The 27,875-nt window shown below is 36.5% G+C and overlaps 1 protein-coding gene across 1 annotated transcript in view; it reads right to left on the bottom strand.

Moving 5' to 3' along the window:
* Window positions 1–17,027: 17,027 nt before the first annotated feature.
* Window positions 17,028–27,875, bottom strand: part of THSD7B (thrombospondin type 1 domain containing 7B) — a 1,042,983-nt gene continuing 1,032,135 nt past the window's right edge. Inside the window, exon 29 of the mRNA XM_023515847.1 lies at window positions 17,028–18,183. Coding sequence (XP_023371615.1) covers window positions 18,102–18,183 — 82 coding nt within the window. The 3' untranslated portion in view covers window positions 17,028–18,101. The remainder of the gene's footprint in view (window positions 18,184–27,875) is intronic.

The raw sequence follows: 27,875 nt of genomic DNA, 5'->3' as shown, positions 1-27,875 counted from the left end.
TAAACTCTGAATTTTGTTGTCTTTTCCAGATTTGGAAATTTGGGGGCCATTCTTTTCTTTTTTTAATTCAGATTAATGTGAGGGTACAGACGATTAGGTTGAATGTTTGGGTTTCCATTATATTCTTAACTATTTTTTTTTCTTTTCATCTCTTTCAGGAACATCTATATGTAAATGTTAGTACACTTGATGGTGTTCTACAATTCCCATAGATCTTCATTCATTTTGTTCTTTTTTTCTTTTTGCTTCTCTGCTTTAATAATTTCACATATCCTGTGTTTGAGTTCACTGATTCTTTTCTCTGTTTGATCAAGTCTTCTGTTGAAGCTTTCTATTGAATTTTTAAGTCCAGCTATTATAGTCCTTATTTTTAGATTCTAATTTTTTATTGTTTCTATTTAATTGTTAAGTTTCAATTTGGTTGTGTCTTTTTAAAATTTTTACTTTATTTTCTTGTGAGTCCATGAACTTTTTAAGAAAGATTATTTTGAACTTTTTGTTATTTCATAGATTTTCATTTCTTCTGGGTCCGTTACTGGAGCTTTATTGGTTTCTTTTGGTAGTGTCATATTTCTCCAATTTTTCACAATCTTGGTGTCTTTATGTTAATTTCTACGTATTTTAGGGAATAACCACATCTTTCACCTTTTGCAGGTATTTTTTGGTAGTGTTAGACTGTTACTATTTAGTATCAGAACTTAATTGCTGGCCTGAAGTTGATTTCTGTTCTGGGGAACACTTTCAGCGAGCACAGGGACTTAAAAATCTCACTAGAATTAAATTGTTGACCTATAGTTTTTTCCCAATCTGAGGAAGACTTAATGTTGAGCACCAGACCTTAAATACTGCACAGAAACTTAATCACAGAACTGCAGGCTTTTTGTTTGTTGTTTTGTTTTGTTTTGTTTGTGTCTGGGAAAAACTTAATGTGAGTACTGAAACTATGTACCACAATTTTAGATGCTTCCCAATAAGAGGAAGATTTAACAAAAGCACATGAACTATGTGGTAAAACTCATCAGAGACTTGGGCCTAGAAGATCCATGGACCATGCTCCCTGCAGTGTGTTGGTTCCAGCTTGCCTTCCTTTTACTTATTGCAGCTTTTCCTCTTCCTGCAGAACCAATGTTTTTTCCTGATTCTTCCCAGAAAGCTAATGAGTTCATGGCGGTATTCTTGTCTATGAATAGCTGGTAGTTACAGTTTTTGTAGGGTAAGTGATGCCAGGGGATTTCTATTCCACCATCTTGCTGATGTTATTTGTCTGCATTAGCAATGATACTTCTCATATGTCTTTATTAGCAATGATAACTCATGCAATTTAATGATTTATGTTAGGCTTAGGGAGTTTCTACTTAGTTTCTAATTTAATATTAGTTTGCTAGCAGTTATTACCATTAATGAGCATTGAATTTAACCAAATGATTTCCATATGTTTGACATAAATATTTGTATCCCTTTTTAATGTCTAAATATGGCAAGTTATATCCATATCTTGTTTGTAAATGTAAACCATCATTACATTATTGGGAAACTCTGATATGCCCATGATGTACTGTTTAAAACAAATGCTTAGATTTATTTTGCTAATATTTTTAAATAGAATTTTGCATCTATGGTCAAGCAAGGTTGACCCATGATTTTCCTCCATAATTAATTTTTGTCTTTCATTCGTTCAAGTTCTTAATACTTTCTTTTGATATTTTTGTCCTATATTTACGTATTTGTTTATTCAATGTAACAGAAAGAAATCACTTTAACCATATGTATTGGCATTGTATTTTTCTTTATTTAAATTTACCTAATTCTCCTTCTTTCTTCATCTTTCCACTCATATCAATCTTTACCTAATATGTAAGAATGTAGGTGTTACTCAAGATTGCCCCATAATCTCACAATGACCTACAAAATATGTATCATATAAAATGTATAATCATATAGAAATGTAAACATATATACATTTTCACAGTTTTTAGAAAAATTGAGTAATATTCCATATGCTTTTTTCATTTTTAAGCATCTTGCCCTATTCACATGATAACAATTTTTTTTTTTTTTTTAAGATAGAGCCTCAAGCTGTCACCCTGGGTAGAGTACCATGGCATCACAGCTCACAGTAACTTCCAACTCCTGGGCTCAAGCGAGTCTCCTGTCTCAGCCTCCCAAGTAGCTGGGACCACAGGTAACACATATTGGGACCCGCCACAACGCCTGGCTATTTTTTGGTTGCAGCTGTCATAGTCGTTTGGCGGACCTGGGCTGGATTTGAACCTGCCACCTTAGGTGTATGTGGCTGGCACCCTAGCCACTTGAGCCATAGGCACTGAGCTACACATGATGACATTTTATGAAATCTTTCCAACTCAAATGTTTGAACTCTAATTTTGTCTAATGGCAGCATAATATTTCATGATGTACATGTGTCATTATTTACTATTTATTGAAGGTTGTTTACTTTTTCAATTATAAAAAAGTTTTGAATTGACATCATTATGCCTATGTCCTTATACACTGTTTTTTTAATGTATATTATGTAGTTTCCTAGAAAATAGAATCATGGAAATGTGCTAGTGTATATTTGGTTATTTTTCAGTAAACCTTTAATAATATTTATTATACATATAGTAAAACTATACAAATCATATTCTTGATCTAATATCCCTAGAATTCATTCATGCTAATGCTCTTCAGACTCCCATCAAAACGAATTTGGTGAATATTTTTATTTACTGGACCATGTCTTATGATCGAATTCTTATGAACCTACAGGAAATATGTAGTGGTCTTAAGAGGAATTGGCATCTCCCACAATGCAATTTCCTGATGTTGTTATAGGGTAAGAAGACTAGTCCTTTAACAACAAAAAACAAAGGAGTTGACAGAGGAGTTCCAGGGTGGGTATTTGGTGATTTAGCACATTAACTGCCATGTGATTTGTATTAAATGCATGCTAGTTATACATGCCAGGGCCTCTTGAAGCTTATAGAACTGGTGGGAAGGTCCATAGTGTGCCTGCATGTTATGAAACTTCAGCTCATTGTTTTTGCCTGCTCAGGTTGGCCTGCCCAACCATGCTGCACAAGCTGGACTATGTTCTCTTCTGATTGTGCATTTCCCCTTAAGTGTTTGCCTGGTGGCTCTTTGACAAAATCCATATGCTAGTATGTGGTCATATGACATGGTAACACATACTTAGGGGGTATGATTCCTAGGTCATCTCCCGGACCACCCAAGGTCCACACTAGACACAAGTAAATATTTGTGGAACGGCAAAAGCCTCAATTGAGAAACACGTTCATTAAGTATGTCATGAGTCACACATAAAACTTACATATCATGCAGTGCAAAAATCAATTCTAGCATAGCATGATTTGCATGTAAGTCACACACAGAAAATGAGAAAAAATAATTTTTTTAATTAAATTAGAAACAATTATTTTGCTTTTGAAGTTAGTATTGTATTTTCCTAATAAACTGCTATGGCCCCAAGGGGAAAATTTTTTTTCCAGTTTGGCAGTCAATGTGTTAAAGTTCACAGAATTATGTGTGGCTATTCAAATGCCTTGCCCCATATCTTAGATTGTTACTTCTAGACAAGTAGCTTTATTTTAGTATTACATATAAGCAATACTTCCAATCAAGCCCTGGGCTTATATCTCAGCCATAATCATCATGAGACACCAGCTGCCATGCAGGGGTGCTGATTTTTCACCCATTCAAGGCCTGAGTTTCCATCAAAGGCCTTTAATTTTTCCTTTTCTTTGTTTGTGCTCTTCTACATCATTATAATCACTTTTGTCATCCCAGCAATACTGAGTGATCTCCCAATGTCTTGCTCTGCTTTTGCATTCCAAAATGTTCAGTGTTAATCTGGGTAATTGCAAATCCATTACACGCTATCAGTTTCTAGAGCAAGAAAGTAATTTGTGCTCTCCTTAAACATATGAGCAATGAGTCTCATTGTTGGGGTCAGTTTGATGGGAATTACTTAGTATTCAGAGTCTAAACAGGAAAGAAGTGGCTTACTCACACAAGGTGATTGATTTGAGTTTAATAAAAATATTTTTAAATGAATGAGCAAGACTAGGAAAAATCAACAGCCATATGCCTGCAGGGCAAAGGGAAGCAGAATGAGTGGTTACTGAGACCCAGAGGCTGAATCTCTAGGTGTAAAGAAGAGGGACTTTACACTTTTACACCTTTAAAGCTTCTGTAGAAGCTTTACCCTTCATTAGAGCAATGTAATCACTCCATGGCAATCCATAAGTGAAGTAGTAGCTGAATTCTGTTGGTTTTTTTTTTTTTGCTCTCTAATTTCCCACCAGTGCTTTTCATTGGCTCATACCAAAATCCACAATTCAATGAGCCCATTGATATAGATCATAAATTCATGCACTTCTCTTGGTGGATAAGAGTTGAAAATGGGTCTGCAGGAAAAAAATGAAAAATATCCAGCACATATTCCCATTTAAGTTTTCTTTATAGTCTCTAAATAAAGTGTTATCCTACAAAAAGTTTCTACATATGTCTTGTTGAATTTATTCCTAGTGTATTTTTTGATATTGAAATTTCAAATGGCAAAATGAAAAAATAAAAATAAAAAAAAGAAATTTCAAATGGCCTCTTTTAATTTCATTTCTAACTATTTGGTATTTGTGTAAAGAATTGCAATGGTCTGAGCCATGCTGTTTCGTGCCTGTAGTTACAGAATTTTGGGATGCAGAAGTGGGAGGATCACTTGAGGCCCAAAGTTTGAGCCCAGTCTGGGCAACATAGTGAGACCCATAGGATTGCAATGTCAAAGGACATTAATATTTTGATTCCTATCTAATGGACTTACTAAACTCTCTTACTCATTTTAATAGTTTGTAAATTCTTTTGCATTCCCTATTCAAGCTTTTCAACTGTAAAGGATAATAATAAAGATTTTCCTTTTCATTGAGAACTCAGTTTTATTATATGCTTTTATTGCTTTCACATGTCTTCCTTTTCTTTTTAAATTCATTGTTGTACAGATTATATGAATTGATTTTCTAATGTTAAGGCTTTATAAGATAAAACCTACAATAATTTTTGGGGGTACATTTCTCAGCTTATTTTGATAATATTTTACAAAAAGCTTTTGTGTACCTGTGTCTATTAGATTGGCCTATGATTTTCTTTTTTTTTTTATTGTTTGGGATTCATTAATAATAGAGATTTTCTTTTCCAATTTTAAAATCTTTGTAACATTCCCCTCCTCCATCTTATTGGGCTGGCTAGGACTTCTTAATATATGATATTGAAAACAAATATCAGGAGTCCTTATTTTGTTCTTAATTTAAAGTGAATATTTTAATATTTCATTTGCACATAAAGAGGGCTATAAGTTGTTATAAAAACATTTTATCTGGGGTGGTGCCTGTGGCTCAAAGGAGTAGGGTGCCAGCCCCATATACCGGAGGTGGTGGGTTTAAACCCAGCCCTGGCCAAAAACTGGAAAAAAAAAACTATCTAGTGTATTAGTCATCCCTTGCTATGTAACAAATTACTTTAAAATTAATGGCTTGAAACAGAAATAAACATATGTAATGAGTTTGGGAGCACCTTTTGGTGTGTGATTCTCTCATACAATTGTAGTCAAAATATCAACTAAGCCTGCAGTCGTTTGAAGGATTGACTTGAACTGGAGTATTACCTTCCAAAATGGCTCATTCATGTGGCTGGCAAGTTAATGCTGGTTGTTGGGTGAACATTTCAGATCCTGTCCACAGGGACCTGTTTAGAAGGTTGCTTATCCTCACAACACACAGCAGCTGGGTCTCCTCACAGTGAGCATTTCAAGAGACAGGAAGGCAAATGCTAAAATGTGTTTTTTGACAGCCTTGAAAGTCACCCACTGTTATTTCCACAATGTCCTGGATACACAAATCAGCTCAATACAATGTAAGAAGTGTGAAATATAATTTAAGAGAGATCATTTTTTTGGACTGAGCTCCTGCACTAGGCCCCAACAAATCAGATAAATCCAGAGTCGAGTCAAGAGTCAGTCACTGAATTTAGGTTTGTTCTCAAAAGAAACGAACAATAAGAACAACAACAAAAAAGTTATTCACAGCAACCAATTTCAGGGGACCAAGTCAACCTGAGCCAAGATGATAAGGAAGTCCTCTCTACTTTAACCTTGTAAGGAAAGTGACTTTGAAATGACCAGGTGACTTTCTGTTCCTTATTTTTGCTTTCTTCGGTCATTTTCTGCTCAGCTCAGCGGGGTACCTTTATATTGCACAGATAGAATGTTGTTTATTTCATGAATCATAAATAAAGCCAATTAGTTCTTCAAACCCAATTATTTGAAAGTTTGTTCTTTGAATGAGAGAATTGCATAAATATCGGGAGGTAAGGATTATAGTGGACCATCAATATCAGGTAGTATTTTCCTTCTATCCTTTCTGTTTTTTATATTAAGTGCTTTATCACAAATAGTTCCATTTTATCAACATTTTTTTTCAGCATTTATTGGGATAATCATTGGTTTTGCTTTAATCTGTTAATATAGTTAATTACTTTAATTATCTAATGATAAGCCAACTTTGTATTTTTAGGTATATCCCCAAATTATTATTATGTTTTTTGCTAGAGTAAGTTTATATTTTCTTCAGATTTGCACTAATGAGATTGGGTAATACTTTTCATAAATTGAGCAATCTTTCCTTATGGTGTCAAGGCTATACTACCCTAATTCCAACTCAGTTGGAAAGTATTGGCTCTTTTACTAATCTGTATAGAAATTTGTGAATATTTAAAATTAATTTATTGAGTGTTTGTTAGAACTTATAAGCAAAACCATCTGGGCCAGTTATTTCTTGTATGTGATTATATTTAATTATCACTTGAATTTCTTAAGAATACTGTTCTGGTTTTTAATTTTTGAGTTTTTCTTTCTGGGAACTTTATGTAAGCTATCAATTCTATTATAAAGTTGATCGTGCAATTCCCATTTCATTCTTTATATCATAAAAGATGTCCCCTTTGTTCATTCCCAGATATTCTTTATTTGTAACTCTTATCTTAATTTTATGTCCATTTTAGTTTTCTTTACAATATGCTTAATGATTTAGTCATTTGTTATATATAAAATGAATGTATATTTTTTGATTGTTGGCAGCAATATTCCAAAATTTATATTCAAAATTGTACTTATGATTTCATCTTTTATCTACATGACCATTAGCTGAAGGAGATATATTAAAAACATTTTACTATATTAGTAAATTCTCATTGTGATTCAGTTTTTAAATTTTATTTATTTATTTATTTTTTTGAGACAGAGCCTCAAGCTGTCCCCCTAGGTAGGGTGCTGTGGCATCACAGCTCACAGCAACTTCCAACTCCCGGGCTCAAGCCAGTCTCCTGCCTCAGCCTCCCAAGTAGCTGGGACCACAGGCGTCCACCACAATGCCCAGCTATTTTTTGGTTGCAGCTGGCATTATTGTTTGGCAGACCCGGGCTGGATTCAAACCCACCACCTTAGGTGTATGTGGCTGGCGCCTTAGCCACTTGAGCCACAGGTGCTGAGCCAGTTTTTAAATTTTATATCTGATACTCAATATATTCCAGTAAATTACTTTTACAGTTTTAATAGGATTTTTTATTATTATATAAAAAACCCTCTTTTTTCTTCAGCAAACTAATGGAGTAATTCAAGGAAAGGAAAGTTGTGGGATCTAAGAATTAATGGAACCATCCAATCAAATGATAAAGGGAAGTCCTAAAATGCAATTTCTGTAGAAAACCTAAAAAATAACCAGTTTAGATTGGAGAAGAGAATGAAAGACTGGGAACTTGGTGGCTGGAGAAAAAAGAAGTCTTTACAGTGTGTAATCTCATAAAGTCATATATCTCTGTGTGTGTCTGTAGGTGTATGAATACTGATAAATATTATGAGTTTAAAAGAAATTAGGTTGCAATTAAGACATGTAGTAATGCAAGAGGAGAAGAAAGCAACCAGATACTACAAAGGGGAAAAACATTGGATGAGAAAGAATCTTCTTATATATTAAGTAAGACAAAAAAGTGAAGAGTTTTAAGCACTTCATAATAGAAGCATCTGTTGAACTGGCTGCCTGGTGAAGAAAATATAATCTAATCTGCTGTTTGGTCAAGTAGAGTACAATATCTATTTGGTCATTAAAAATGGGTATGGCTTATAGATAAGGGGAGAGAAACATTAGCATTAGTAGTGTAAAATATAAAGAGTCAAAAGATAATTGTTGAAGATAGGGAGGTTTGTACATATTTTTATTTTTAAAATATAAATGATAGAACATCTTAATACAAATATGAAAAAATGGGAAAACACCATATATTTACAGACTCAGGACTCATCATTCATACCATGAATTCAATTGCTACTTTCTAAAATTAAGAAATCAACAAATTTGCTCAGTTAGAAGTGTATTTTCTGGAATTATGGAGATATACATTTACCTATGTAAAGCTGACAAAGTTCCTCCAGAAATACAATGTGTTTGTGGTCAGCCTCTCCAGCTCACATTGAAGATAAGACCCAAACACTACCCTGTTAAAAAAAAAAAAGGGTTACTTTGAAACTTTGCTATATTCCCTGTGTTGTCTAAAACATACATAAACTTATCAGAAATCTCACTCTTCAGATACAGACTTGAATGGGCAGACTAGGTGTTGGCTGTAGAGGAGTCAGCAAGGACATGCTGGTGTGAAGGAGTGTGACTTCTTGGAATTTCCAACAAAAAGGTCTTGATTGGTACTGGGTTACAGATGCCAACACCAGAACCAAAAAGAATGATAAGTGAAATGAAACAAAACATTCAAAATTTGGAAACTGATCAATTACCAGACAAAAGGCAAGTAGGAAACTAGTGAGCATGTTCTTGTGTGACTGCCTGAAGTCTAGAGTCTTACTGATATGTGGCTTATGGGTTTGTCACTGCTTGCTGCATTGGGCTGACATGGAAGTATAGCACCAACTGGGACATGCTGGCTTTTATCCCTTGATCTGTGAGGCCATGGTTCACTTGTGGGCAGAATGGTGATAGAATTTGAAGGTAGTTCTCAGGTCATGCAGAAAAACTAATCCTTTCTGGTAATATAAACCTATCAATTGTGGGCTGAGTACAACTATGAGAGCCCACAACCAGGTGAAATAATTATGCTGTCTTGAACATCGGCATGGTACAACATTTGATGGAAGCCATAATTTACAGGTTTTTTTTTTTTTTTTGGCCGAGACCAGGTTTGAACCCACCACCTGGGTGGTGCCCTACTCCTTTGAGCCACAGGTGCTGCTCAGAAGCCACATTTTAGTTACATTAAGGAAGCCACATTTAGTTACATTACATATTTTTAAGTATGTTAAATATATTATTTTAACAGGTCACCTTATAGCCTCTAGCAATCTGGTATCCTATTGTCCTTAAATTTCATGTGAGTGAGTGCTTCTCTTAAAATAGCCACAATATGTATTTCTGACTCAGCCCTAGAGAATAGTGTGCTTTAACATATCTACTCCTCTTAGTATGCTGCAAAATGGATTGAAATTTGTTCCATTAAAAGCAAAATCAACACACTTGGAGCCTGGGTGCAGAGATTTCAGAGGCATAAGTTTCATAACTAGTTTAACTAAACAAAGCCATAATGTACATTTCAGAAAACTACCATGATGGAAAATCAACTCTGCATTTGAGTTGAATTCAAATAAATCCAGAACTATGTATCTTCATTCTGTATATCCCTCCTTGGATTTCTATGAATTATATGCAATGAAATTTTTAGTTAAACTTGTTTGAAAAGAAGCACATATTTACCAATTTTCTCAAACTGAGAAGTCTTTCCTTAGGAATTCATGGAAATATCATTAAAGAAGACTAATGGTGACCTTCTTTTTTTGAGTTTTATTTAGGTGCAATTATTAAAATGTTAAGCTTTAATTAGAAATTTACTCATTGTCTTTGAGAGATGAACTAAGTGAATTGGTACTAATACGTAAAGTCTACTGTCAGGTTAACCAGTGGGTAGTGAAGAAAACACAACAAATATTGCCATGTATATATTTAGGGTTTCTATGAATTGATAAAATAGATTGATTTTTAAGGGAAATTTGGAAAGTTAAGAAATTTGGATTACTATTTGACATTTAAAAACATTTTTTCTTCTTTCAGAATCTTAGGACAAGACAAGATGCTGCTGGCATATTGTCACAATATTTGAAAGACAGTGCAGATGAAAACTGACAAATTTAAAATCTTATAAAGTCATTCTTGGTTTAAAGAATAGACTCAAAAAAATACAGTTTTTGAGTCAAAAACAAATTTATAGGACCTACATTTTTTTCTTTATATCACTGTTTGTTTGGTACTCCAGTGCCAGTATAAGACATTCTATGTTATTCTTCATTTAAAATATAAAATATAATAAATTTCTCTTAAAAATAAAGGGTTCAAGATAATTATTTCAAATTGTCAAAAAACTATGAAGACCACCAGCTGGAATCTGTCTCAGAAAAACTGAGTATGGCCATATAGAATGTGGATGGAGCTCTTCGGCTTTGGGTAAAGTGCTTACAGCCTCCATGAGGACCTTGAATGTTATATTTCTTATCCATTGTGTTCTTATCCATTTGAGTACCCAAAGAGAAGGGCTTGAAGCTCTTCACTAGTTTTCTGATGTGCTCCAGAAGTTTACTCCTCCTTTCTCTCTCCCATTGACACTTTAAGCAGCCTGAATATTTTCTCCATTCCCCTGAAGGTGATCAGTCTCATTGTCTTCACAGGTTGTCCTGTCCCAAGGAAGATGATACAGTATGGAGCCATTAAGAGGAAACACTCTCCTATTCTGTCAAAATGAAGGAACAGGAACAATAACTCTCAGGATTCTGCAATGGCCCTTTGAAGGGCATGGTCACATGTCTACACTTGACATCATGAACAAATTGTGATTTCTTAGTTTGGAAAGTGATATCTAGCCATTCTTCACCTTGGGTAGGCTATGAGATTGCAGTTCATAGCAATCCATCAATACCTGTTGGTTGAGGGATTAATCCCTAAGCAGTTTCAGGCCTATTCTAGTTGGTACAATATACTAATGAAATCACCTTGCAAGGTGCCTGACTTCATTTGTAAGATAAAGATAAATGTTTGTTTTTTACCTAATATAGTGAGTTGGAACATATTAACTTTTGAGTGGTCTTAGATCTTCTCTTGTGAATCTTGAATTTAGTTCCCCTGAGAAAATGCATACAAATATACACACACGTCCATATACACATCCATATACAGTGTATAATCTCAGAAGTTGTATGGCTGTGAAAAAATTTTTTATAAATTGCTTTTTATCACCGTGGCTTTGGTTTCAACTTACGATGTACTTATCAGCAGATAAATGTTTCTCTTCTTTCATGACTTCAATTTCTTTGTAACTTCTTGCTTTGTCCTATTTGCTGCTCCAAATACATCATCCATTGTTATTTTTTTGTCATGTATCAATATGGATATGTTAAAAAGGTGTTAAGGAGAAGTGTTTGGTAAAGGGTCTGGTAATAGAAAACTTAGAGGAAAGAAGCATAATATTTCACTTGAAGAAAATTACCCATAAAAATCATATTTTCACAGAATATATTTACTAGGGGTGAAGGGTCACCCAATAAAAATCCCTTTGACTTCCCCATTTGTGTTTTTAAATATATAGAAATCAATAGTGGTCAATAGAGAGATATTTGAAGATTGAGAAATAAATTGAAGATATGGTTTCAGGAATGTCGCAACCCCTCAGGCCCCTATGGCCGTGTTCTGGATCACTGCAGGAAGGAACCAGGCATGATGAGGATTAGAAGTACATGCTTGAGGGAGGCGGGCTAGCCCCTACTTGCAGGTTAGCCCCAAGGAACCTCTGCACCAGCCTTTTATTGAGACCGTACAACACAGATGAGGGGAGTAATTAACAAATAACCACATGCTGAAGGCTTGGGCTCTTTCACAAGGAACTCCTGTGGACGAATGGCCCAAGGGTCCACTCCTCAGCTGCAGATCATCTTGCTCAGGTGTCTTCTGGCTCTTGGCATCCCCTACACAGGAACCAAAAGAATCACACCACAAGAAAGAGGCTCAAGAAGTTTTTCATCACTGAAATGAAAAACAATCTCATGGAAAATCGACAATGATATCTAAACCCCTGATATACTCATGGCTATTTAGAAGCACAAACCGTGATTGGCTGTGTATCAATTGTGTCTTTTGGATTACATCCACTAGATTTAAATTTTACAAGGAAAACACAACAAAACATAGCATTTATCAGACATGGTATGAACTCCTACCTTGAGGTAGTTCATCTTTCAACATTAGATTGCACCACGTTTCTTTTGATGTTACATCTTTGTGAAGCTGAGTTTTCATTTGATTGTCATGACAAAAATGAATAGTGCACAAAAATCAATATGGAATTGGAAGTGAGGGTGCAGCATCTGGTCTGGGCCCAAAGATTGAGAAGTTCCAGGACTGCAAATCCACTGAGACTCCTAGTGATTTGGTTACTATGTTTATTTAGAAATGATATCAAAATGTTATTTTTTCTTTTAATTTATGTGTATTGTCCCCTCACCAAAGCTACTAAATTCTTAAGACATGACTTATTACATTGTTTTCAGTTCTTATTAAGTTATATTGCTTTTGGCTTATTGAGTGTCATGGAAAAATTATTAGGACACGAAGGGTCCTGTGAATCAAGGAAGTTTGAGTATCTCTAAATGACACAATTATGTTGTTTGACACTGTTGAACAGTTTGAATCTGTTGCTTTTTCTTTGAGGATAATCAAGAAAACATTTGTGCAAGTGTATGATTCCTACATGCTGACTAAATATTTCCCAGCCTCTACCTACCAACTGACTGAGGCAGGCTCTTCTTAGTTAGGTAGCTAAATAGCACCTATTGCTTTCCAAACTTCTCGTTCTGCAATCAGAATGATGAGGCAGCTCCACGCAGACATGGGGTAAAACTCTTTCAGGGAGACTCCTAGTAATTTGTTTCTGAGAAACCCCAGGAGCTACAAATAAGAAACCATGTCATGCTATTTGATGAAGAAATAGATACACTTCAGTTTGGTATCTCATCTTTGGCTCTATCCCAGAATGTATAAGTTGTTCTCATCCTGGTTCTTATCACAAGGAATGTGAAGATTCTCTTGAATCTTTGGGGCAACAATGTCTAGCCAATTATCAGTTATCTTTTTCTCTACCCTTTTCAAAAAGTCTTCACTGTCTAATGTGTAGCCAAGATTCCGATTTCTTCCGAAGCCCTTCATTAATCCCCCAGATGCAACATGTCAAGTCTTCCTTTGTGCAACCCTTCATATCACTGTCTCCTTACTGTTTATATACACTTTATCCCTAGTTCACAAATTTATTCAAAATAAGAATATTCTCAGAAAACTTCATCAATTTGCTCTAATGAGCCTCATAATTTTAGAAGTAGCTACAAATTTAATGATTTTTCTTTTCTTGGACCAAAAAATATCATTAACAAATTATGACTGTTGCCCATTGCAGAATGTCTTAATCTCATGGAATGTATAAAAAAAGATAATTCTATAAAATCCCATACTTAATGCATGAGGCCATGACTAATTGAGAGGTAGACTGGCTTTGGTCACTCCCAAAGTGGAGAAGAATCAATATTTTAGCTCACCTGTAAACCACCTGTGTCTCTCCTGCGTACTCGGGATATTAATTGGTCAGCTGAGTTTTATTGTACTTTTTTTTATTGAATGGTAACTATGTACAGTTTTGTTGTACTTTGATTACACTAACATCTCATATAAACTTTGCAGAAGAAAACTTATAAGCATTTTAACATAAATACATAAAGCTTGCAAAATTCCCAGTAGATTTCTCTGTCCCCAAATCCTTGAGCTTCCTGTTTAGTGTTGTTATTGGAGAACTATGCAGATCTTGCCACTAAACCCACATCTCCCTGGGGCCTCTGCTCACAGAGGAACCTTCTGAGGTGGAGTGTTTGAATACTGATCTTTTGAGACTCAATTACCACAATAATGTCTCACTCATGGAGTATTTGCTAAAATAAGATCTGTAGCACAACCCAGACACAGATGAATGGGTCTGGCTGACTCAGGGTATGACGTATAGGAAGACTTGAGACCACCATGGCCTAGATCTTATCACCTCACTCGATTGTTTACAACACTCCTGTGGCTGCCTATAATATTTAGACTAAGCTCTAGAAGTATAAATTACTCAGTATGGCTTCTTTGATTGCATGTTGTATATTGCTTATTTCTGTAGCCTCATTCAATCACTTCCACAAGTATTCATTGAGTACCTACCATATTTCAAACATTTGGGATACATGTGAGAGCAAAATTGAGATCCTTGCCCTCATGGTGTTAACATCTTAATATAAGAAGAAAATAGACAAACTGTAAAATAAATTTGTGTAGTAAATAGAATGTTAGTGGGGTTTGGGCTATGGAAAAGAAGAAATTAAGAGGTTAAAGGGGATTGTGAGTACCAGCAGGAATGGGGTCAGTAATTCTTTTCTGTAGAAGGCCAGGTAATACTGTAGCCTTTGCAGGTCCTATAGTCTCTTTGCAACTACTCAATTCTGCAAAGGTAGACATAGACCATACATTAATGAATAGTTGTAGCTGAGCTGCAATAAAACTTTATTTACAAAAATGGGCAGCTAGCCTGATCTGGCCAGGAGCTATAATTTATAGACTCTTGGACAGGTGTCTTCAAACTATGGCCTGTGGGCTACATGTGGCCCGCCTAGGACATTTATCCGGCCTGCTGGGTGTTTTTGCCACTGTTGCCTGTCCTGCTTAGCGGCAGACTCATCCTGGGGCCTGCAGTCCGGCCTTCCAACAGTCTGAGGGACAGTGAACTGGCCTCCTGTTTAAAAAATTTGAGGACCCCTGCTTTTGGATTACAGTATGAAATCATCACTGGGGAATGCTTTATTGAGAAGTTGGATTTGAGAAAAGACTAAGAAAGACTTTACATTTCCAGCATACAACTCAGTATCTCGAGTAGTATCTGGCAGATATTCAATAAATATTTGTTAAATGAATTAAGTAGATATTCTCGCATGTATTTATAAAATCAATAAGAGTGAGTGTCATTTCCAAAGAGTGAAGCCAACATTTAGTTCCAGAAAATTCTTACCATGAAAGATTGAGGCATTTGTTACCAGATCTAAGTTTCCATGATTGCAAATTGTATACTGCTTTTACCAGATCTAAGGTTTCAAATTTTTCAGTGAAACCTCTCAATTTTAAATGACTATAATTAATTCAAAAATTCAAAAGCCCATTGAACATCAAACTGAAAAATTCTGCAAGCTAGTTATCTGGGACTTCTACTCCACACATTCCTTGTGCAAACTAGTTAGTGTTTTTGAGTAAGTTTTCTATCCTGTGCAGTATGAAAGGGGGCTTAGATGACTTGTTAAGATCAATGACTAGTTAGTAGCAGCACTTCATCTGACTTCATACCCTTATTCACTGCATATTGCAAATTCTCTGCATATGCAAATTCTCTGCATTTAACACATGTTAAAACTGTTTTTCTTACAGGCACAAGATGCTCTTCTAAGAGAAAGTATTCATAGACTTCATGCGTAAGCTTTTGATATCTACCAGCTTATAGAATTTTTTTGTTTAGTTATATTACTTTACCTGATTTCCTTCTGTAGGATTAACATTCTCAAATTTTTGGGTCTATGTGGCATAATTTTCAAGCAAACTAAAATTCAGAAAGGATCATGTTTCATTGATTCAACAGTGTACCTCTGAGCACTATGCCTAACCCATGTAGATGTTTAATAAATTGGCATTGTTCAAATAAATGAATAAAATCAGTATTATGATATTTGAAAAATAGGTGTAACTAAAATAAAAGTATTTGTATTATCAGACAAACAATTTTACTTTAGCCATGAATACTGAAAATCTAATATATCAATGCAAATTCAATATATAGATAATTGTTGAATCTGTAATGAATGAAAAGCTTGAAAGACTTAAGGGTCCCAACTCTGAATGTACTACAGAATACTAATTATAGATAATATTCATTGCACTTCTGATAAGTGATGAATATTAAGCATTTTACATTTATTATTAATGTCTATCTTAAGAGGAAAATAATGTTACTATCTTCATTCTGTGGGTCAAATAACTGAGGCATGGAAAATTTATATTATTGGTCCAAGGTCATGCAGATAATAAAGGGTATAGCCAAGGTTTGAACTCCAAAGCAGCCTCTTCGGAACTACTGAGAATTTCACTAAAGTGAACTGATTAAAGCACAACTCTGGGGAACTGTGTCCTCAACCATACTGTTGAAATAAGCTGTCTTCTTCCATTACCTTCTTTCTTTTAAAAACATGGTATCATTGGACAAAATCAGTTAGTTGGAAGGCTTACTTAGATCCTAAATGGTTAACAAAAGTCAGAGCATGAATGATTTCCTCTGCTCACTGTTTCACATTTCTAACATTGCTATCTTCTTAATTCTCTCAGTTCATTTACATATCAGTGTTTGTATTATTATAATGCTTTGTTCTAATATTATTTGAGCTCTAAATATTCCCTAAAAGAGTGGTTCTCAACCTTCCTAACGCCGTGACTCTTTAATATAGTTCCTCATGTTGTGGTGACTCCCAACCGCAAAATTATTTTCGTTGCTACTTCATCACTGTAATTTTGCTTTGGTAATAAATCTTAATGTAAATATCTGATAAGCAGGAGACCCTCAAAGGGGTTGTGACCCACAGGTTGAGAACTGCTGCCCTTAAAAGCTACTCCATGTCTTTGTGATTGGACCTACTTCATAGTACACCTGATGGTGTTGAAGGGCAGGGATCCTTTTCTCTGTCAGTGATTTCAGCTGTCAACCTCTAAAATAGCAACACTGTAAACCTGCTATTAATGCCATTTTTGTCAAAGCAAGGGCATTCCAGAAGTGAATAAATCTAAAAAAGCCAACAGTGCAGTCTCTTGAGCACTTTATTTGTTATAAATACAAGTCAATACCACAAGATGGCACCTTTTTACTTTCAACATCTATGATTACAAACAATTATCTTCATAAAATGGTCTCAGGTTTTTAATGTGTCGTTTTAGATATTATTGAAACCTCATAAAAGCAAGACTTGCTACAAACAGGATTGGTGTTTGACATGTGTATTCAATGAGGTCAGATAATTAAATTCAAAAAAAGAATTTATAAATCTTCAGATAAGAAAATTGAAATTATAAAAACAGTTTGTCATCATTAAACTGAATTACAACTGTGTGTGGTTAATGCTTTATCTACGTGGCTAAATTTTAGTAATCAAATAATTTATCTTATTCTCCAATATAACCACCAATTTCATTTGTACACCCTAACACTCAGGACACATTTCACTCAGAATCCACCTTACACACACTCTATTATTTTCAGTAGGTGCAACTCGTGAAGTGCCATGCCATTATCCCCTGGTTGTAAAACAAAACACAATATTTAAAGGTAAAAACTCAGAGAATTTCTGAAATGGTAACCCATTCTCTCTGTGTTCATGAAAATAGGCAATCCAATTTGAAAGTTTTTAAACCAATGTAAACTCTAGAAAACTCAGTGTTGAAGTATGGGAAGAATAAAACTTTGCACTAATATAGTGCGTAACAATGCAGTGTCAGACCTGTCCTTTACAGTCAATGCCTTGATTGGACTTTCTTCTGGATTGTCATTATGCTGCTGAAGATCAACTGTACTCAAGTCTGTGGGAATTCTCTCATGTTTTCTTCCTCCCAGTTCCAAACAGGAAGAGAAGGGGTTTTCAGGTCCCTTGGGAAAACCAAAAAATAAAACATTCACCCCCACAAACGACTTCAAAACAAGATGGCAAACCTAATAATCCTTGACTCCATGTCCAAATGAAGTTGAGGCAACATTACTTTTGCAATATCTGTATTCTGCCCAATATATCACATCGTGAGATTCCTCAAAAAACTGAGAAGTCTGAGAGCTACAAAAGAGAAAGCGGTTAAGGCAGTTGATGTCTACATTTGGATTTCCTTTTCAGGTTACATGTCTAAGTCTCCATCGTAGGCTAAGGTCAGAGGCTTCTGTTGGGGAGGTGTGCTTTGATGTGATTTTGGCTTCTTGCTGCAAAAGGAAAAGAATTCCTCAGATAAGAAATTTCACAGTGCTGTGTTTCATCTGCTATTTTGATATTATATGAATTGAAGTGGTAAAATTATATGAATTTTGAGTTATATGAATTGAAGTGGTAAAATGACAAAAGCTTCATTTCTCAGGATATCTGGGTTGCTTTTTTTGAAGAGTATACACTAACTCTATTTAAGGAGAAGTTATCATTTAAAAAATTTTTCATAATGGTTTAGTGGAATCAGGGAACTTGGGAGAAGGGTTCATTTTGCTTCGGTTTCTTGCTTATGTGCAGCAACATGGACATCCACTGCTCACTAATTTCTGTTGGAGCTACTGTGACCTCCAACATCACAGACACAACATTGTCAGCAGCTGGAGAGGCTGGGCCTTACCCTGCTCTGGTTTTGAAGTAAACATATTTCTGCTCTGGCCTGAAACCTAACATTTAGCTGCCAAGTTGCCAGACACAGAGTCTTGTCAGGAAAATTTCACCAATTCTACTTTAAGCAAAGCCATTCTCACCTGGTCTCTGCTTTACTTGAAGTCCACAACTTTTCTGGGTCAGAGAGGGCTAATTTTCTGCCTCATGGAGAAATGCCCAAATCACACAGGGATGCACCAGATTGGGTGCAAAACACCCCACATTATAATTCTTGTTTCTTAGTATTTATAAATACATATAATTTGACTTCTGCCACACAACTCCCCTTAGCTCACCATATGTGCCCTTCTGTCCATAGGGCCTTTCTCTTACTGTGACTCCAGAGCCCAGCTCTGTTTGGGGTTGTTCTCACCAGTGGGGAGTTATCTCTCTCCCTGTCTTCAAATAAGTTTTTACTTTATAACAAAGTCTATGGCTTCTTGGATGGATACTAAGTGCCAAGATCTGTGCTGAGCATTTTACATAAATCTTTGAAAATTTGTAGAACAGTCCTTACAGGGAGGCATTAGGATTACTGCTAGTGCACAGAGAAAGATTAGAGAGGTTGTTAATGTAACTTCCCACAGGTTGCTAAGGGAGTGGTAAAGCCTGGATTCTAAGGCAAACCCAAGTTTTTAACTTCTCTCTCTCTCTGTGTGTATATATATAATAAATATATAAACATATACACATACATATATGTATATATATGTCATTTAGTTGAAAATTGGTAGAAATGAATTTTGGTCTACATATGAATAAATTTTTTACATTCTGAGTGACTTTAAACACATTTTAAAATGCACAATTCAGTGATATTTGGTATAGGCACAATGCTGTGCACCTGCAGACTTATTTAGCTCCAGAATATTTTCATCACCCCAAAGGATGAACCAAAACTCTGGACCTGCCAAGCAGTCACTCCCTATTCCCTGCTCCTCTCAGCTCCTGGTAACCACGAATCACCTTCCTGCCTCTGTAGATTTGCCTCTTCTGGACAGCTCATGTAAATGGAATCACACCCCATATGGTCTTTTGTGTCTCGCTTCTTTGGTTTAATGGCTAAATTGGTGACTTTTATGTTATGTGAAATTCTGTAATTAAAAAATTGATCACATGTTTATAAAGAGATAAATTATTTTTTTAGTTTGATGTTTGAAGCAAATCACAGAAGCCACCGAGATAAAATAAAAATGATTTTTTAAAACCAGTAAAAGAAACCACAGATTCTCTGGTGCTCCTCCTCCAGGGGGCACCTGAAATGAGATAGGCATTCACTGGGGGCTAAGCATGGGTGCAGCAAACATCTTCCAACCACAGAAGCAAGGGAGAGGCAAAACAATGATTTAGAATCCTCTGTGAGGGAGTCTCAGCCTTTGATTTCCTGCTTTCTAGGTTCCTTCTAATTTCCAAAGGGTACTGCATAATTGTCTGAATAACATCCAATTTAATGTTATCTATATTAACTTATAAGTATATTCCACTGGCTTTGATTATATTGGTGGGCCCAGGCTCTACCTGGGGTCCTGAGCATGTTCATCACACAAATAAAAGGCTGGGACTTGAAAGAAACAGCACGTTACTGGTGGTGGTGGTGGTAATGGCGATAGGGAGGCTGTCTTAATGGCAAGAAGAGTACAAGGAAATTTATCTGAAGTGACAGTGGTGGTGTTGCCCTTCTAACCTCTCCTGGGTTTGGAAGAGGAGGGGAGCAGAGAAGAAGAGACAGGGAAGAAATTCCGAAGCTTACAAATGAGAGTTTTTGGCTATCTGTCTTTAATAGGCATTTGCTGAAAGCTAGCAGGCAAATAGGAATGAGAGAGTCCTGGGGACTGGGGAGTTGAGAAGTGGGAGTCAGGAGAGAAGGTAGAGATGGCTGGATCTTAATAAAGATACAATACTATCACCTAGGTGACAAATAAACTCAATCAGCCTTTGTGAGCTGGGCTTGGAAAATTCTGTTCAAAATATATACAGATATGTTCATACCAGTTTCCATGTATGAAGTTATAGACATTGTGTCCACCTCTGGCAAGAAGAGATGACTCCTCGTGGTTAGGCCATGGTCTTTCTGGGCCATGAAGTGTGTTGGGGGTCATAGGGATTATAATCTCACTTATTATGCATTTTTTTCATATTGTACAGTCTCTCAATTGGCAAATACTAAAATCAAACTCTGAATGTGTGAGATCTAAGATGCTTTATAGTTTGGAAGAGATTGACAAGCCTCACAAATGTCACTGGATATGGTGGTACCTTGCTGGATAGCTGTGGCTTTACAAAGCTCCCTGTCAGTTAAAAAGAACCCCTGGAGGCAGAGCTGAGGGATAAGACTGTCCTGGGCAAGGCCAGCAATCAGGAGGCTTGTTTTAGAGCTTCCAGGCCCCTCTCCTTTCTTCCTTACCTGTATCCATTCTTTCCTTAAGAAATACATTTCATTCTCATTTTTTCTCTTCTACTCTGATCTGAGTGCTTCCCTCATTCACTAAGTCAGGACCCATAAATGCTTGGTACATAGGCCACCACTACCACTAGTCATTCTGTGCCCATGTGCACACTTCTAATCCATCATAAGATTCACTCCTGTTGAGCTAAGGTGTAGCCTCATCACTCTTTATAATGGAGCGTTCCTGACAGCACTGCTGCTGTTAAAGTTGGCACAAAGGATAAAACCATTTTGCAGTTCTGCCTGTAAGAGATTGTTGACTGACACATTTTAAAGTGACCTTTTTTTAGGGTCATTTGCATTTTAGCAAAGGATAAACAACCTGTACTAAGACAGAAAAGTGAGCTAATTGTGGGCTGACAAGGAAGCTTTGGTACTTCTCAGCATTCTTGAATTCAAAGCACAAGGCTTCATCCCTAGGCTACTAGAGATTAAACAGTTTGGTGAAAGCAACAAAACCATTTTTTGTTTTGGCAGCTGCTTATGAGGGGCAAGCCTCTAAAAGTGGAAGTACCACTCTCAAACCTAAGAATAATAAGAGTCCATTACCAAATTGTGCTGGGCAAGGCAGAACCGACATTGTTATCTGGAGTAACTTCTAAGCACTACATCTAGGTAACCTACAAGCTCACCAGTGTCATCCCCACTAAATCGCCTCATGGATATTTGTTACCAGAGCAGTGGGGGTATTGGTAATACTTCTAAAACACCATACTCTAATGGAAGATGTTAAAAGGAATGCATCTGAAAGAAGTCATCTTAAAAAGAGCTATTTTTGGTATTTTCTTAAAAGCATTTCCAAGATTACTTTCACCTAAAGTATACACCCAAGACTTGACATATCATAGCACTTCTCTTGTCATAAGCATTTTATTTTGAGGGAAAATATGAAATCTCCAAAGTTGTTATTCCATGACTCTCCTGCAAGCTATTAAATAGAATTAGATATTGTGAAAAAATTTTGAGGCAGCTCATATAGGTCTGTTCCCAGGTCTATAGTTTCCTTGTGAAAAAAGGAGCCTCTAAGAAATGTGAACATGGTAGACATTACATTGAATCTAAAGAACTCTTAGGATACTAATGTGAAAGAAAATATGGAAACTCAAAGATCAGAAGAAAGAACATATGCTCTGGGGACAGACAAGCCTGCAATAGATTCTACCAGAAAAACTATTTAATTTCTCTGAGGATAAGTTACTCACTCTTTAAATGGGAGTGATAATAGTAACATCTCATCAGTTTATTATGAGGATTGAAAAAGACAACCTATATAAAGTACTTTATGTTTGACATAAAAATATTAGGTCTTTTTTCTTATAATGTTTTTCTAAAATTCATGGGCAATAAATTAGTTTTTACTACTCCTTCAATCATCCACGTATTCATTTGTTTAATAAATATTTATCAACTTTGTGCTCTAGAAAATAAGTACAGCACAGTAATTATCTCCCCTCTCTCCAAATCCTTGGGGGTTGGTGGAGGAGAATGATATTTATGCAAATAACTACAACATCGGGGTGGAGTTGGAGTTTCTACAATCACAGGAAAGAAGACATTAACAAGTTATTTCTGACTTTTTGGCAAAGAAAATGTTGCACTTTGAGTTTGACTTGGAGCAACTGATAGAGTACCAACAGCTAGAAATGAAAAGTTCATTCTAGATGAATGGAAAATAAGGAGTGAACATGGGAAGTTCCTTGAGAAATTAAAAGGAAAGAACCTGAAGTACCATAATACAAGGTTACTCTGACCCCCAAATTATCCATCAGGAAGAGGTTGTAGCCTTATATTCAATCCCTATAAAACCTTTTCTGAGTGGGTACCTTTGTTGTACAAAAGGTTTTTAAATTTTTTTTAATGGAGATCATAATATACACAGAGGAGAAAAAAAATGGCCATCTTTCCTAATACATGTGAATAGGTACTTGGTATTAGAATGAAACCTCTGAAACAGGAACATAAATAGATTCAAAGAAGTGTTTGATCTCAAAGGACTTGGATGGGAACGAATGAGGTAAACCTGCAACTGAAGTGGACTGTGGAAAGGAAAACTGACACAGTGACAATGTGACCTACTTGAAAGATAGATGCTGATATTAAATAAAACTGTGTTGTGAATGTGAAAGTAAATGAGCATTTTAAAATGAAATATTGTATTAATACATAAAATAAGGATAATGATGGGGCTGTATAACTAAGCACATTGATTAAATATTAGAGTAGAAAATTTACTATTTTATCTAAATCAACAATGTTTATTAAAAACTCAATTTCAGGAGATTCTGGGAAGATGGCTGACTGACAGCAACCCTCGCCAGAGGCTCCTGAGCAAAGGAAGAAAAACTGGACGGAACCAGACTCCAAAGATAGGGAGCTGAGCCAAGAAAGAAGTTCGGCAAGCTGTAACTCCAAAGAAGAGCATTCAAGAAAACAAATTACAGGTACAAAGCCTATTGACTAGAGGATGGGAGACCCCTCCCTCAAGCAGGAGGCCTGCTGCAGCCTATCTGTGAATGAGCAGGGAACAAAAGACCTCTCATTTTACCTCGCTGGAGAGGGCCGCTAAACTCCAGGTCTCTTTCTCCAGGGAGGTCCCACTTATGAACCTAGACACCACTCTGCCAGGCATAAAATTGAACATATATTTTTTTCCACAAGTCCAAACTCCCAGTCCACCCTTTCACCCTCGCATGGAGGTCTGAAGCTCTGCCCTCTACAGAGCACAGAGTGTTAGGTTTTGTCCCAAGAGACCAGGGCATAGTGTGGACCGCCAACCATCAGGATGAAATCTGTGACTAACAGGGAAGAAAGACAGTGTGGGAAGTAAGGGACACTTGGTGGGAGGAGGAGCAGTCCCCTGGTTATGACTATGTCTGGCCAGTGGTAGTGTTGACCTGTGGTTTGGGCTGTGTCTTGTTTGAGTGGTTGCCCCATGTGGACTGAGTTTGGCAGACAAGGCTGGTCCCTGCTGGGCCTGCGAGTGGAGGCTTAATTGGCTTGGACTGTGACCTGAGCGTAAGGGCATGGTCTCCTGACTCCAACAGAACCCTTGAGCAGTGGCTTACTGGGTGTGAACCAAGCCCTGAGGGCGAGGGCGTACTCTACTGCCCTCAATGGGGCTGGTGAGCATGCCAGGCAGTGGACTGAGACTGGAAGGTGGGGGCGTGGTCCCCTGACTCCAGCTGGTTTGGCAAGCACTACTCCAATCCCTATTCCAGAGGCTAGCTATGTGTGGACTGAGACCTGTAGGTGGGAGCGTTAATCCTGGCTACAGTTGGGCCTGTGAGCAGAGAAGCAGACAATAGTGTGGACTGAGTTTGCCAGGTAGGAGTGTGGATCCTTGGCTCCAATTGTGCTTTGAATCCCTTTTTTTGAATTGTCCTTGAATCCCTCTCTGTTGGGCAGGGTTTGCACTGCTAGAGACAATTTGGTTGGAACCCATGTCTGGGGCTGTCTACTCTGGAAAATTTTGAGGTTGACCTTTGAAGTTCTGTAGAGGAAAAGAACTGAAGGGTGGTGGCTGGGCGCTGCAGGTATTTGTATGTCTTCACAGTCAAGATTTAAATCTAATGGGGTGGTTCCTTAGGCTGGGGTAGAGGTCGGCTGATATTAAAACAGAGCTAGCCTGCACTATCACACCAAGTAGGTCCTCAGAGTCTCCAGCCAAAACTCTGAAAGGGGCCTTTTTAAGATTGTAGGAGAGAGGCCACCATTACGAAGCATAGGGCTTTGGTAAGGGGTTATCTCTACTACCTGGGAACCCCAATTCAATCAACCTACCAGTTCTAATAACCAAACAGTAGAAAATAAACATGGTGCAGACTCAACAGAAGAACTCTGGCAATATGAATAACCAGAGTAGATCAACCCCCCTCCCAAGAAATGACAAGGGAGATACAACTGAAGATGCCATGCATAAACAAATGGCACCAATGTCAGAAACTGAATTCTGAACATGGATTGCAAATAAGATAAATAGAATGGAAGAAAAGATGAAAATTGAATTCCAAAGAATAGTTCTAAAGTTGTCTCAAGTCACTCAAGAGATGGACATAATGAGAAAAGTGATAGCAGAGCTCAGGGAAATGAAAAAGTTAGTTGAGGAGCTCCAAAATACAGTGGAATCCCTCACTAATAGAGTTGACTAGGCAGAAGAAAGGATCTCTGAAACTGAGGACAAAGGTTTTGAACATTCCCAAACACTCAATGAGGTAGACAAATGGAGAGTAAAAACTGATCATTCCCTAAGAAAGTTGTGGGATCACTCCAAAAGGTCAAACATTTGTCTTATAGGAATTCCCAAAGGAGAAGAGGATGGTCCTAAAGACAGAGATGCTCTACTCCACCAGATTTTGGAAGAGAATTTCCCAAACATTGTAAGAGATTCAGAACTTCAGATAGCAGACAGTTTCAGAACCCCAGCAATACTCAATCCAAATAAAGCATCTTCTAGACACATGGTGATTAACTTTGCCAAAGTGAAGACGAAGGAGAAAATTCTGCAAGCAGCTAGATATAAGAAAAGCATCACCTACAAAGGGAGAAATATCAGAATAACTGCAGATCTCTCAGCTGAAACGTTTCAAGCCAGAAGATGGTCATCAACCTTCAATCTCTTAAAACAAAACAACTTCCAGCCCAGGATCCTCTATCCAGCGAAAATGATTTTCATTTGTAATGGAGAAATCAAATACTTTAATGACATAGACAGGTTGAAGCATTTTGCCATAACCAAACCAGCTCTCCTGGATATACTCACACCCATCCTCCACAACAACCAGTGCAATATACTACCTCCAAAGTAAACTCACCCAGAAATTTTCTGAACAAAACCCAACTTCCACAGTGGTGAAAGGATTAAAAATGTCCACTGGACATCCAAAAATCATGATACCCAAAACACAACCAGGCTTATCAATTTTCTCAATTAATGTGAACAGTTTAAATTTTCTTCTAAAGAGGCAAAGCCTGTCTGACTGGATATATAAACTCAGACTGGATATCTGCTGAATACAAGAATCTCACTTTACCTTAAGGGATAAAGATAGACTTGGGGTGAAGGGATGGAATTGTATAATATAGGCAAATGGAAACCAGGAAAAAGCAGGGGTTGCAATTTTAGTAGCAGATACAATTGGCTTTAAACCAACAAAGATAAAGAAAGATAAAGAAGAAGAATCACTACGTATTTGTCAAGGGAAACAAATTTGAACATGAAGAGATTTCGATAATGAACATTTATGCACCCCACCAGAATGCTCCTCAATTCATAAATCAGACCCTAATGGATATAAACAATTTGAAATCTTCCTGCACTATAATAGTTGGAGATGTTAACACTCCTTTGACAGTTTTGGATAGATCCTCCAAGAAGAAACTAAACAAAGAAATATTGGACTTAAACCTGACCCTAGACCTATAGACCTCTACAGAACATTTCACTCTACTAAGATTAAATATACCTTCTTCTTATCAGCCCATGGGTCATCATCCAAAATAGAACATATCTTAGGACACAAGTCTAACCTCAGCAAATTTAAAAGTATAGAAATTATTCTTTGTATCTTCTCGGACCACCATGGAATAAAAGTTGAACTCAACAGCAATGGGAATCTCCATACTCAAACAAAGTCACGGAAGCTAAATAATCTTAGGCTGACTGACAGCTGGGTCAAAGACCAGATTAAGAAGGAAATCACCAAATTTTCAGAACTAAATGAAAACTAAGACACAAATTATCAAAACCTGTGGGATGCTGCAAAGGCAGTCCTAAGAATGAAATTTATAGCATTGGAAGCCTTCATCAAGAAAACAGAAAGAGACGAGGCCGACAGCTTAATGGATCATCTCAGGCAACTGGAAAAGAAAGAACATTCCAACCCCAAACCTAGCAGAAGAAAAGAAATAACCAGAATTAGGACAGAATTAAATGAAATTGAAAACAAAAGGATCATTCAGAAGATCAATGAAACAAAAAGTTGGTTTTTTGAAAAAATTAACAAAATGGATAAACCTTTGGCCAACCTAACCAGAAATAGAAAAGTAAAATCTCTAATATTGTCTATCAGCAATGATAAAGGAGAAATAGCAACAGACACTTTAGACATTCAAAAAATCCTCAATGATGTCTACAAAAATCTCTATTCCCAGAAATATAAAAATCCAAAGGAAATGGAACAATACCTGGAAGCATGCCACTGCCCTAGACTCAATCAGAAATTAGAAATCGTAAATAGACCTATATCAACTACTGAAATAGCATCATCAATCTGAAATCTCCCTAAAAAGAAAAGTCCAGGATCAGATGGCTTCACATCCAAATTTTATCAAACATTTCAAGAGGAACTAGTATCTATATTATACAACATTTTCCAAAGGATAAAAAAAGAAGGAATACTTCCCAACACATTCTATGAAGCAAATATCACCCTGATACCCAAACCAGGAAAGGATACAACAAAGAAAGAAAATTATAGACCAATATCTTTAATGAATATCAATGCAAAAATATTCAATAAGATTCTAGCAAACAGGATTAAACAATATATCAAGAAAAATTATACACCATGATCAAGTTGGTTTTATTCCAGGGTTACAGGGCTGGTTCAACATACACAAATCTATAAACATAATACACCACATCAATAAAAGAAAAAATAAAGACCATATGATTCTCTCAATTGATGCAGAAAAAGCCTTTGATAATATCCAGCATTCTTTCGTAATCAGAATTCTCAAGAAAATAGGCATAAAAGGGACATTTCTTAAACTGATAGAGGCCATTTATAGCAAACCCACAGCCAATATCATATTGAATGG

Source organism: Otolemur garnettii, unplaced genomic scaffold (assembly GCF_000181295.1).
Source record: "Otolemur garnettii isolate 467f Iridium unplaced genomic scaffold, OtoGar3 scaffold00080, whole genome shotgun sequence".
NCBI lineage: Eukaryota > Metazoa > Chordata > Mammalia > Primates > Galagidae > Otolemur > Otolemur garnettii.
This window is presented reverse-complemented; position numbering and strand designations above follow the sequence as displayed.